Here is a 12,373-nt window from a genome sequence, read left to right on the forward strand (position 1 = left end):
CAAAACAAAACAAAACAAAAAAACAGAAAAAAAAAAACCCAAAAGACTCAATTTGTTACTTTTTTTGTTTTGTTTTTTAACACTTCCAAGCGTCCCCATGAGCTGGCCTCCTGCTCCTCCAGGACTTTTTTCTCTCCACTGACATCCTTGCTCTGGCCCAGGTAGCCACATTGACCCCCTTGCTAGTCCTCCTTCCACACTCCTGCCTCTAAGCCTTTGTTGAGTTTTCACTCTGCCTGGAATATTCTTTACTCTGATATTTACAAAGCCAATTCCCTCTCTTCCTCAGGTCTTTACTCAAATGTCACATCAGTGAGGTCTTCACATATACACAGTGTAGATCAAATTATACTCCCAGCACTCCCTGGCCCTTTAAAGCTTTATCCTTTGCACTTGCCAACATCTGACATATTCTATATTGACTTGTGTTTATTATTCTCTTCGCCACCACACACACTTTGGAATATAAGCTCTATAAGGTCAGGGACCTTGTTCATGACTATCTCTCCAGTGCCCAGAACAGTACCTGGCACAGAGTGGGTGTTCTATAAATGTTTGCTGAATGAAGGCCAGAGGTGGTGGCTCACGCCTGTAATCCCAACACTTTGGGAGGCCGAGGCGGGCAGATCATCTGAGGTTGGGAGTTTGAGACCAGCCTGACCAACATGCAGAAACCCTGTCTCTACTGAAAATACAAAATTAGCTGGGCGTGGTGGCACATGCCTGTAATCCCAGCTACTCGGGAGGCTGAGGCAGGAGAATCGCCTGAACCCAGGAGACAGATACTGCAGTGAGCCAAGATCATGCCATTGTACTCCAGCCGGGGCAACGAGAGTGAAACTCCGTCTCAAAAAAAAAAAAAAAAAAAAGTTAGTTGAATGAATAAATGGTATTGCTTATAGAAGAGCAAGTCACATGTGGGTGAAGGATGACTTTGATCGAAGTTAGTTGAATAGGGTTAAGAGCTGGTTCTGGGTTGGACTTGCCTGGATTTGAATCCCAGCTTTCTCATTTGCCAGGTGTGACTGTGGGCAATTTGGTTACACTTTCTGTGCCTCAGTTCTTTGTCTGTGAAAGGAGGAGGATGCCAATACCCTCCATCAGCCTGTGTAAGCAGCATATGAGGTTCTATGCATGAAGCTGCCTGGTTTACACTCTGTGTGCTTGGTAAATGTTAGCTTTAAACAAAATTATACCTTGTAATACCACTTTGGGAAATGTAACTATATAAAACACAGAAAAAATTAGGCTGAAGAGAAAAGAACATTTAAATGCACACCGGTATGGGGGAATTTTATTGTATTTACAAAGGAAAAAGTGGGTCAGAAATGAAAGAGGATTAACTGGATCCAGTTGCGTTTTGGCTACAGGTAGCCCAGGTCACAGGAGGAATCTTTATCCCTGGGAGTTCCTGCCACAGAAAGAAAGATCAAGCTTAATACGGGGAATTGAAGTAAGGGTGGCTAGAGTGGGATGCATGGAACCAGGGTTATGTGTGCTCCTGTTGCAGGAGCTGGCCTTTTGGATTCCAAAAGAGGCTGTGTGGGGTGGAGGGAAGGATGTGCAAGCGTGCCAGCAAGGTGAGTCCCAGGCTTAGCCGCTGCTCTCTGCTCTGCCAGCCAACTCCCACCAAGACCCTGGGCCAGTCACTTCCCCTTGAAGAAGCTGCCTCTAATCCCCAGACAGGCTCAGCGTTCTCCCAGCCTCACCGTCACCACCTCCCAGCATCTCTTCCCACTCATCACAATGAAGTAATTGACCGTACAAGAACGTATCTAGTTCCTTGCTGCCTCGGTGCGTTATGAATTCCATGAGAGCAGGAGTTGCTGCCATCCTGTACCCTGCTATGCCTCCGGTCCAGAGCGTGGCATGTCACAGTCACTGGATGGTCTTTACAGGGGTGGGAGGATGGCTAAACCCGAGCCTCAGTTTCCTTACAGGGCCGTTACATGGACACAGTGTATGATGGGTGTAAAAGTGAGCCATCTGTCACACGGCTCTCCTCTGCACTCTAAAGCAGGAGCTTATTCCTCCTCACCAGTGATATCCTGGTATTTGCAGCAGTCCAGCTGGAGGGGGAACAATGGCTGAAGCAGCCTTCTGGACCCTTCCTGCCAGCTCTGCAGGCTCTATGACTTCAATCTCTGTGAAGCCTCTGGCTTTTCACTGGCAAGAACAAAGCCTGCATTCTTAGGATTAGCCCTCCGTGGAGTCATCCACCCTACCGGGGCCTGATGAGAGCCATAGCAGGTGAACAATTACCTAATCCCAGCCTGCAAGGTACAGAGGAGGCATTCTTCTTAGAGATATTATTTTTGAACTCTAGTCTTGCAGACCCTAGAGATGGTAAGAGCTAACCCCTCGTTTCACAGAGTTGAAACTAAGAAGCGTGTTGCTGTGCCGCTAGTTGCGGAAACAGGCCTGGGGTCCAGGCGTTCTTCCCTCCTCCCAGCCTGGTTGTCGCCCCTCCTGTCATCTGCCGTAGGCCTGGTGCTGCTTGTAGATGGTGAAATCTCTGGGCTGGTGGTGTCTGATCGGGTTGGGAAGAAGGGGAGAGAGGCCACGGAGAGCTCTGCTGGCAACTGGATTTGCTTAATAGGTTGGACCAGAAGTGCCCAGCAGAGCCACACTGGGACCTGCTTGTGCTCGCAGTTAAATCAGGCTCTAGGCCGGGTACGGTGGCTCACGCCTGTCATCCCAGCACTTTGGGAGGCCAAGGCAGGTGGATCACCTGAGGTCAGGAGTTCCAGACCAGCCTGGCCAGCATGGTGAAGCCCCATCTCTACTAAAAGTACAAAAAGTTAGCCAGGTGTGGTGGCGGGTGCCTGTAATCCCAGCACTTCGGGAGGCCGAGGAGGGAGGATCACCTGAGGTCAGGAGTTCAAGACCAGCCTGGCCAACATAGTGAAACCCTGTCTCACTAAAAGTACAAAAATCAGTCGGGCAAGGTGCCGGGCACCTGTAATCCCAGCTACTCGGGAGGCTGAGAATCACTTGAACCCTGGAGGCGGAGGTTGTAGTGAGTTGAGATCACGCCACTGCACTCTAGTCTGGGTGATGAGCGTGAAACTCCATCTCAACAACAACAACAAGAACAAATCAGGTTCTAAACCCCAGCAGAGTTTCTCCAAACAGCCACGACATTTTTGGGAAACTTTGCCCGTGAAGTGGGGCTTTGTGCAAAGAACAGGTCTTGGACCTGCTAGTCCCTGACTTGGGGCCAGCTGCCGCCCCCTCTTTGCCTCACTTTTGCTCCTCTGTAAAATGAGGAAACTCATTTCCGATCTCCCGACTCCCAGGAGAAACGTGAGGGCCAGTGAGCTGGGGAACGACAGTCATCACGTCTCTCGTCTGCTGATCGTGTGTGCACACTCATCTACCACAGTGTGTGGGAGGGCTGGTCTGTCTTTGGCTTTATAGATTTTTGAACTTGGCAAGGGATCCAGAGCATGCCTGTCAGTTCACCTGCAGCCAAATCCTTGGGGACACCTGTTAAAATTCAGATTTCTGGGTCGTATCCCGGAACCATTCAGTGAGTAACATTTTTGGGCATGGACACTGAGCCTGGCCTCTGGCTCCGCACTGGGATACAGCCGTGGATAAGATGCGGTCTCCATCAGACACTTCCCACCCGTCATGTCTAAAGAACTCTCCTAGTATTGATTGATTGATTGAGATGGGATCTCACTATATTGGGCAAGCTGGTCTCAAACTCCTGGCCTCAAGTGGTCCTTCCCCATTAGCCTCCCAAAGTGCTGGGATTACAGGCATGAGCCACGGTACCCAGGCACTTTCCTAGTTCTTTTTTTTTTTTAGACAGAGTCTTGCTCTGTTGCCCAGGCTGGAGTGCAACGGCACCATCTCAGCTCACTGCAACCTCCGCCTCCCAGCTTCAAGCGATTCTCCTGCCTCAGCCTCCTGAGTGGCTGGGATTACAGGCGCGAGCCACTACACCTGGCTAATTTTTGTATTTTTAGTAGACAGGGTTTCGCCATGTTGGCCAGGTTGGTCTCGAACTCCTGACCTCAGATGATCCACCCACCTCAGCCTCCCAAAGTGTTGGGATTACAGGCATGAGCCACCATGCCCAGCCATTCTCCTAGTTCTTAACGTCTGTCAGGAGGGTCCTTGTTCTCGGTTTGTTTGGCAGAGCCCTATACCTTCAGAGAGGAGTGGATTTCTTCCTTTTCCCAGCAAACCATGGGGCAGGAAGCCCTGAAGTCCCTAAAAGCACACATGCACACACACCCATACCTGTGCTTCTGCAGCAGGGCCACCAGGATGCTCTCCAATTCCATTTGCTTTTGTTCTGCCCACACGCTGTCCACCTGACGGCCAGTCCGTGCCCTTGCTCCTCGCTCTTGGTTTCTCTCTCTATGTGGTTAGAAAAAGAGAACTAGTTGCTATTTGGGTAGGATGTGGAGAGGCAGGGGTATATCCCTACGCCTATTTCAATATCTGGTGTGGACTCTTCTACCCAACTGAATTAGATTCAGCCACACTTAGGGAGGCAGTATATATAGTAGTGAAGAATACAGTAGTACAAATGTATACAGTTGCAAAACGTCTCCCCACAGATTATTAATTATAGAGGGAAAAATAACTTTATAGAGGAGAAACCTGGCAGACACCATGTTAACCAACTGATCGGAGTTACCATCTACCAATAATCCACCAATAATGGCACAAGTTGCCATCCTGTGCCTCCTGATACCAGGCATTGAGAAAGACACAACATTACTTCTGTGAGTGCATCACCTGATTCCTCTAATCATCATTAGAGGAATGCATCCTCTAATCATCATTAGAGGAATGCATCCTCTAATCATGGGGATATGTCTCGCAAATTCAACATGAGGGACATTCTATACATCATTAGCCTTTACTAATCAAAACTGTCAATGTCATGAAAGACTGAGGAACAATTCTAGATTACAAGAAACTGAAGAGACATGACAACTAAATGGTATCCATGATCCCAGATTGGGTCCCGGATCAGAAAAACAAATAATTGTCATAAATAACATTTTGGGACAACCGGTAAAATTTGAAAATGGATTATAACTGACAATTATATTATGATTATGTAAGGAGATGTCCTTTGGTTAGGTATTAGGAGACACATACAGAAGTACCTAAGGGTAAAGGGTCATGATGACTGCAATTTGCTCTCAAATGGTTCAGCAAAAATGATAACAACATTTAATGTGCATATATATTTCTGTGTGTATGTATCTATATCTAGCTATAGATACAGAGTAAACTAATGTGATAAAATGTTAGGAATTGGAAGGGTATATGGAAGTCCATTGTGCTTTTGTTGCAACTTTTTTGTAAGTTTGAGATTTTTTTCAAAGTAAAAACTAAAAAACATACAGGCTATAGAGTCAGGCAGTTTTGCTCCAAACTCTGCCACTCTTTGTGTGTCCTTTAAAAGCTATTAACCCTGGGCCCATACACAGTGGCTCATGCCTGTAATCCCAGCACATTGGGAGGCTGAGGCGGGCAGATCACGAGGTCAGGAGATCGAGACTGTCCTGGTTAACATGGTGAAACCTTGTCTCTTAAAATATACAAAAATTAGCCAGGTGTGGTGGCGGCCGCCTGTAGTCCCAGCTACTCAGGAGGCTGAGGCAGGAGAATGGTGTGAACCCGGGAGGCAGAGCTTGCAGTGAGCTGAGATTGTGCCACTGCACTCCAGCCTGGGGGACAGAGCGAGACTCCGTCTCAAAAAAAAAAAAAAAAAAAAAAAAAAAGCTATCGACCCTGTACAATGGGGATAAGGGTTGTTATGAAGATTAAAGAAGAAACTAAAAGCTGGGCAAGGTGGCTTACAACTGTAATCCCAATGCTTTGGGAGGCCAAGGTGGGAGGATCGCTTGAGGCCAGGAGTTCGAGACCAGCCTGGACAACATAGTGAGATGCCATCTCTACAAAAAATAAAATTGTCAGTTGTGATAGTGCATACTGGTAGTCCCAGCTACTTGGGAGGCTAAGATGGGAGGATCACTTGAGTCCAGGCATTTGAGTTTACAATGAGGCATGATCATTCCACTGCACTCCAGCCTAGGCAACAGAATGAGACCCTGTCTCTAAAAAAAAGAAAGCAAGAAACTAAGAATAATAGTAGCTGACACTACCAAGGGCATCCTGTGTGCCCAGCACTGTGCCAAGTGTCTATAAATGTCCCAGGGCAGAGCCTTTGTTTTTGGCATGGAGTCATGATTAAATGGTAACTACCACCAGTGTGGTTACTGTCAGAGCCTAGCCGGAAGAGGCACATGGTAGGCGTGGAGGTAAGCTGAGGTTTAACGCTGGAACTCTTTTGCTATGGGAAGTCCAGAAATGACACTTGCTGTGCCAAGGAAGAGATCTGACTTGGTTCCTGGTCTCCTGTAGGGAACAAGATCCTGGAGACTCTGCTGCAGAGTGTGGGAAGAAATCACTAGAACTCCTGCTTACCCCTGCTGCCTGCTCATGATGTCTTGGAGCAGCTTGCGGGCAGACAGCTGGCCCAGCACCTTCCGGTAACTGTTGGTGAAGATGGCATCTGCATACCGCCGCATCCTGTGCAGAAGGAGTCAGGGGTCAGAGGGCGGGTGGAGGCCAGGCGAGAGGACAGTCACGGCTGCATTCGCCATGTCTCTGCAAGATCCTTCTGTTGCCATCTGTCCCACTCACCCCAAGAGAGACTCAGACCCCTCTGAGTGACCTCTGTGAAGCCGTTTCTGCCTCCCCTGCAAGGATGGGCAGTGGGTGCTGCCTGGAGACATAGCCGGGTGGGCTGAGTCTGCATTCACTAACGCCTGCCCCATGGCAGGGATGGCTTGGGAGTGGTGGGAAGTTTCCCCAGGGGCTGCTTACCTGAGAGTCAAAGGGGGAGGTGGGGAGCAGTGGGAGCTGCTGCTGAGGGTGAGGATCACAAAGAAGAACACCCAGAGTGGCATCCTTCACCCGGGGGCGGCACCTGCAGAGTGACAGGAGAGGAAGGTCAGGTGTAGCCACAGCCATCGGGATGGTCTTTACTGGCCCAGCCCTGGGCTTGACTCCATGGCAAGCCTTGGTCCTTGATTTTTGGAAACTGTGGGATGGGAAAAAGAACCCGGTCTCTGGAAGTCAGACAGACCTGGGTTCACATTCTGCCTCGGCCAGCCACCCACTCTGACTTCACTTTCTTCATCTGTAGAATGGGTGTGATGGAGCTACCCTGCCAACCACGTAGGGTTGAACTGAAAACCAGTGATGGTAGAGAAATTTCCCCTTGCCATAAGGCATTAGAAGTGGGATTTGGGGCCAGGCACGGTGGCTCATGCCTGTAATCCCAGCACTTTGGGAGGCTGAGGTGGGCAGATCACCTGAGGCCAGGAGTTTGAGACCAGCTTGGCCAACCTAGTGAAACCCTGTCTCTACTAAAATTACAAAAATAAGACAAGAGTGGTGGCATGTGCCTGTAATCCCAGCTACTCGGGAGGCTGAGGCACGAGAATCCCTTGAACCCGGGAGGCACAGGTTGCAGTGAGCCAAGATCATGCCATGCACTCCACGCTGGGTGACAAAGTGAGACCCTGTTTCAAAAAAAAAAAAATTAAATAAATAAAATAAAATGGGATCCCTTAGCAAGGAATGGGGAAGGTCAAAGAACCTTCTCTCAATGCCCCCTCATTCAACCCCATCCAGTGTGGCAGTGATGGCAGGCAGCAAGGGTAACTGCTCAGCTCTGAGTCAGACAAACTGGAAATTCAAATCCTAGCTCTGCTGTCATTAGCTGTGTGTCCCAGGACAAGTGGCTTCACCTCTCTGAGCCTTATTTTCCCTGGCCATAAAACCAAAATGGTAACTAGACCTCCTACTTTGGCTCCTGTAAGGATCTGGTGAGGTGAGGTGCCTGAACCAATAGGGAATTCTCTAGAAACCTTTGCTGTGGCTACCTAAGACTGACCCTCTGAGAGGGCAGGCTCTTCCTGTTTTAATTTTGTTTGGAGTTGGAGAGAGGGGAGAAGGGCTCTAAGTCTTGCTCCAGACGCTTAGATTTCGCTGAAGGGTTTTAGTCCTGGAAGAGACCGAAGAGCCGGGTGAGCCAGCGTGGCACAGTCGTCTCATAGGTCCTGTAACTACCCTTAATTGGGGCCTGCGGACACCATGCTCTGCAATTAGGGGAAGAACAGCCAGCAGGGGACAGAGCCCGCCCCTGCACAAGTGCCACCGTGTCGGCCCAGACCTGCCTGAGCATGGAAACACGGCTGCCATCGGGGGACTTGGCCCCCTAGGAATTCGGTCCTGCCATCTCCATGGGTTGCTCCCTCTCAGCAGGATGTCTCCTCCATGGGGGTACAGATCCATCCAGGGGCCCAGCCAGGCCCGGAGATGGCCAGCACCCCCACCTTTCCCATGACCTCCCAACATGGCTTCCTTCCCTCCCGCTCCTGGGTCCTGCTGAGGAGTTCTAGCAGGCAGGGCCAGCGCTAGCAGAACCCAGCTTGTTCTCTTGGCCCTCTCAGGGTATCACCCTCCTTTCTGAAGGCACTGAAATCTCCTCTAACCCAGGGATGCCTTGGGCCCCCAGGCAGCACTCACAGGGACCACTCATTGCAACCTGACACCCTGTGCCTGCAGAGCTGGAGTGAGCAGCAGCCCAGGCCTCAGTGGTCAGTCCCTCCCTCCCTGACACAAGCATCCCCCCCTCCCCCCAGCCCCGATCGCACACTGGCTGTCCTCCACTTCCTGCTCTGAGTGAGCACTGGCTGCCAGTGCTTATTTCCAAGTGGTTCTTTATTTATTTATTTTGAGACAGGGTCTCACTCTGTGGCCCAGGCTGAGATGCAGTGGTGCAATCATGGCCTCATGATTGGCCTCAAACTCCTGGCCTCAAGCAATCCTCCTGCCTCAGCCTCCTGAGTAGCTGGGACTGCAGGCATGTGCCATCATGCTCAGCTAATTTTGAAATTTTCTGTAAAGATAAAGTCTAACTATATTGTCGAGGCTGGTTTCAAACCCCCGGGCTTAAGCGATCCCCCGCCTCAGCCTCACAAAGAGTTGGGATTACAGGCATGAGCCACCATGCCTGGCCCAGGCAGTTCTTATTGTTAGGAAGTGTGTCTCATCATGTCAAGCCCAAATCTCCTTCTCCTGCAAATATTCGTTAAGCCTCTACTGTTCCGGTAAGGACTGGAGCTAGAGAAAAGATGAGAACATGGGATCTGCCCCGAGGGCTGGCTGTGTAACATCCGCCTGCTGGGCCAGAGCCTCTGCACCTGCAGCCAAACTACCAGCCCTTTAGATATGTCTCACATCGACTTAAGCCTTTGTTCCTCAGACCAAGGCTCAGCAACCTTCCGTCCTCCTCATCGCACCATACCATGTCTGGTCCCCCTTCTCCCCACCTGGTCCAGGCTGCCTCTCCAGAAGTGGAATTTCCTAAGCTGGGAGATCTTTGGACACAAGCAGGACCCCTTGACAGAAACCACTGCCTTTCTGGTCTCTCAGCTGCAGCCTGGCTTTCTTGCCTTCTTTGCTGCTGATGTTTAAAGATTCAGGCAGATCTGGGTCCCCAATCACCTCCCTCCCCTGCTCAGAAGCCCTTGGCTCCCCACTCCCTCCAGAATAAAGCTCAAACCCCTTGTCGTGACTTAAGCTTTCCCTCTGCCTCCTGAGCTCCTGCTCCTTCTCCCGAGGACTGGCACAAGTGATTTCTAGCCCCTGTGCCCTTCCGGGCTCTACAACCCACCCTTGCAGTCTCCCTCTGGAGCAGGCATCCCCATGCTCCTCTTACAGCTGAGGAAAAGAGCCCAGAGGACCTTTTCCATGGTCCTCCATCAAATTAGTTTTGGAGTGGGCACTTCAGAATGGGCCTTCCCATCCCCAAGCCAGCAGACTTCCTCCCGCTCCATGCAGCAGCCTCCCAGGTACAATGCTCTATTCACAGCATTCCCCGTTCACAGGGGGCCTCAGCCTCCATCACCCGCACGTGGGAAAGGGTCTGAAAAAAAGGAAAACTTCTTGCTCTTTGTCGTTGGGCCTCTGGGGAAGAAAGAATGGGGACAGACAGGAACACCTGCTTGACTGGCCCCTCCCTATGCACACCCGGTAGTTTCAAGGAGTTGAAAATAACCTTATAGAAGGGCAGACTTTGATGGCGAGGGCAAGTCACAGTAAACATGATAATACCCCGCTCATTCAAGATAAGGCTCAGTAACTGCACAAGCTAACCAAGGGGCTCAACATTTGCCGCAAATCCTGTGCCCCAGGTCAAGACACCATGGCAACCTCTGAGCTATGAGAACCTAATCCATGGGTTTGCAGATCCCACTGGATGAAAATGGGAAACAACAAGAATTACCCAGTGTAGGGTAAGATAAGAATAGAGGTTATGTCACTAAGGATAAAAGAGCTCCAGCCTGAGCAACATAGAAAGACCCCATCTCTACAAAAAATAAAATAAAATAAATTATCTAGGCAGGGTGGCACATGCCTATAGTTCCAGCTACTCTGGAGGCTGATATGGGAGGATTGCTTGAGCACAAGGGGTTAAGTGTGCAGTGATCCATGATAGTGTCACTGCACTGTAGCCTAAGTGCCAGAGCAAGACCCTATCTCAAAGAATAAAATAAAATAGTTGTCAACAGACACATTCCACATGACAGCTTAAGGAGTCAAAATTCACCGAATGAAGTGTAGCCGAGCCCAACAGTGTTGCGACAACTCTGATGACTGAAGGCACTCCAGAGTTTATAATCTGTCATGATCATTGGTTAGCTTCCTGCAGTGCTTACTGATTCTGTGATTAGATGTACTTGAGACTGCCTGGATTCAGGATAAACAGGCATTTAATCTACATCCATTGGCACCTTTTGCCAGCCTTCATGTCAGGAATGTCAGGAGAATTCTGCAGATTCACCTGCAGCTAACGACAGAGGTCAGGTCCCAAGCACCCAAATTCACAAGGCCATTTTTGAAAACCCAGGGAAAGAACATCTTTAACTTTCCTTGAATATTCCCCTTTGAAATTTGAGCACCCCAAAGCATCGACATCCTGATCTGGTTTATAAACTGTTTCACCGACAGCATTCCAAGTTAAAAGAAATCTAAGTTTTTAATGAGGAAGCATCTTGAACTGTCATTCAAAAGAGTGATACTCCACCTCCTTCCAGAAGGGGTTTGAGGCAGTCTATGGTGAAAGACACAAATACTTCAGGATCATTAAAGCAAGGATCAGGAGACAGGCGTGGGGTAGCGGAGGACTCCAAGGGCAGATAATTGTGTCTAAAACCTGGAGTAAAGAGTGCAGCTGCAATTGAGCAAGAAAGCAAAATGTTATCAATTTCCCGGCAATTACATTGAATCAGTTCTGAGTGATCAACGAGCAGTATTGATTTGCACAGCCACTTGGCTCATCTCTGATCCATGGCAGAATCCCATCGCTGACAGGAAAATCGAGCCAACTCACATTTGCCCCTGAAGCCTGCCCACGCACCCTTGAAGGAGCACTGAGACCTCAACGCCTGCGACAGACGCCTGGAGCCAGTCCGCCACGCGCCCAAGTTAAGAGAAGCCCCAAACAGCACCATCAAAAGCCTATTCCAGAGCCCCTATTGAGGGGTGGTTTTATCCAGAGAGGGGCTCAGATGTACTCACCAGTCCATGGGTAAAGAGGATGGTGGTGGACCTCTTGGATCCAGTGTTTCTGAGTTGGTGAGAAGGTTAACTTTTCTTGCCCCCACCCAGCCCAGCCCCCCAGGGCCACCCCCTCACCTGATGCGGCAGATCTCCCCCTGCTCCGAGGCACTGCTCCAGTCCAGGGGCCCTGAGCTGGGTGTTGGCTCCGGCAGCCGCCTGGCGTCCCCATCATTTATCCCTTCATTTTCCTAAGCGTTGTCAGCGTCAGAGAATCAATTACCCACAAGTCAACCAAAGGACTGTTTTTAGCATCACATCACACTGACAAACCCTAATAGGTGAAAGAGGTTTGGCCCCTTGCAAATCAAGACTCTTGGTAAAGTCTCCCTTTACCTTTGACAGGGTGGACAGAGTACAAAGTTGTAACATCATTCCAAGAGGATATAGAGAATATATACTGCCATAATAATGATTGGAGAACTCGGCTGGGCGCAGTGGCTCACACCTGCCATCCTAGCACTTTGGGAGACTGAGGCGGGTGGATTGCCTGAGCTCAGAAGTTTGAGACCAACCTGGGCAACATAATGAGACCCTGTCTCTACAAAAAAATTTGAAAATTAGCTGGGCGTGGTGGCACACGGCTGTAGTCCCAGCTACTCAGGTGGCTGAGGCAGGAGTGTAACCTGAGCCTAGGAGGCAGAGGTTGCAGTGAGCCAAGACCACACTACTGCACTCCAGCCTGGGTGACAGAGCAAGACTC

General features: G+C 49.9%; 1 protein-coding gene across 1 annotated transcript; it reads right to left on the reverse strand.

Annotated features, from left to right (window-relative positions):
• Positions 1-1,266: 1,266 nt before the first annotated feature.
• GHRH (growth hormone releasing hormone) lies at positions 1,267-6,967 on the reverse strand. The gene is made up of 4 exons (XM_023227897.1): positions 6,865-6,967; positions 6,463-6,567; positions 4,255-4,374; positions 1,267-1,411 (listed from the first exon to the last, which is right to left on the reverse strand). The coding sequence occupies exons 1-4, from the start codon at positions 6,945-6,947 to the stop codon at positions 1,396-1,398; spliced, it is 324 nt and encodes a 107-aa protein (XP_023083665.1). The 5' UTR covers positions 6,948-6,967; the 3' UTR covers positions 1,267-1,395.
• Between the last annotated feature and the right edge of the window lie 5,406 nt (positions 6,968-12,373).

The sequence above is a fragment of the Piliocolobus tephrosceles genome, chromosome 20, assembly GCF_002776525.5.
Source record: "Piliocolobus tephrosceles isolate RC106 chromosome 20, ASM277652v3, whole genome shotgun sequence".
Taxonomy (NCBI): domain Eukaryota; kingdom Metazoa; phylum Chordata; class Mammalia; order Primates; family Cercopithecidae; genus Piliocolobus; species Piliocolobus tephrosceles.

Coding starts and splice junctions, on each gene's coding strand:
- GHRH (XM_023227897.1), bottom strand. CDS start 6,947: ATGCCACTCTGGGTGTTCTTCTTTGTGATCCTCACCCTCAGCAGCAGC. Junction 6,568..6,864: donor CCTCCCCCTTTGACTCTCAG/GTAAGCAGCCCC, acceptor CCTTCTGCACAG/GATGCGGCGGTATGCAGATG. Junction 4,375..6,462: donor ATCATGAGCAGGCAGCAGGG/GTAAGCAGGAGT, acceptor CTAACCACATAG/AGAGAGAAACCAAGAGCGAG.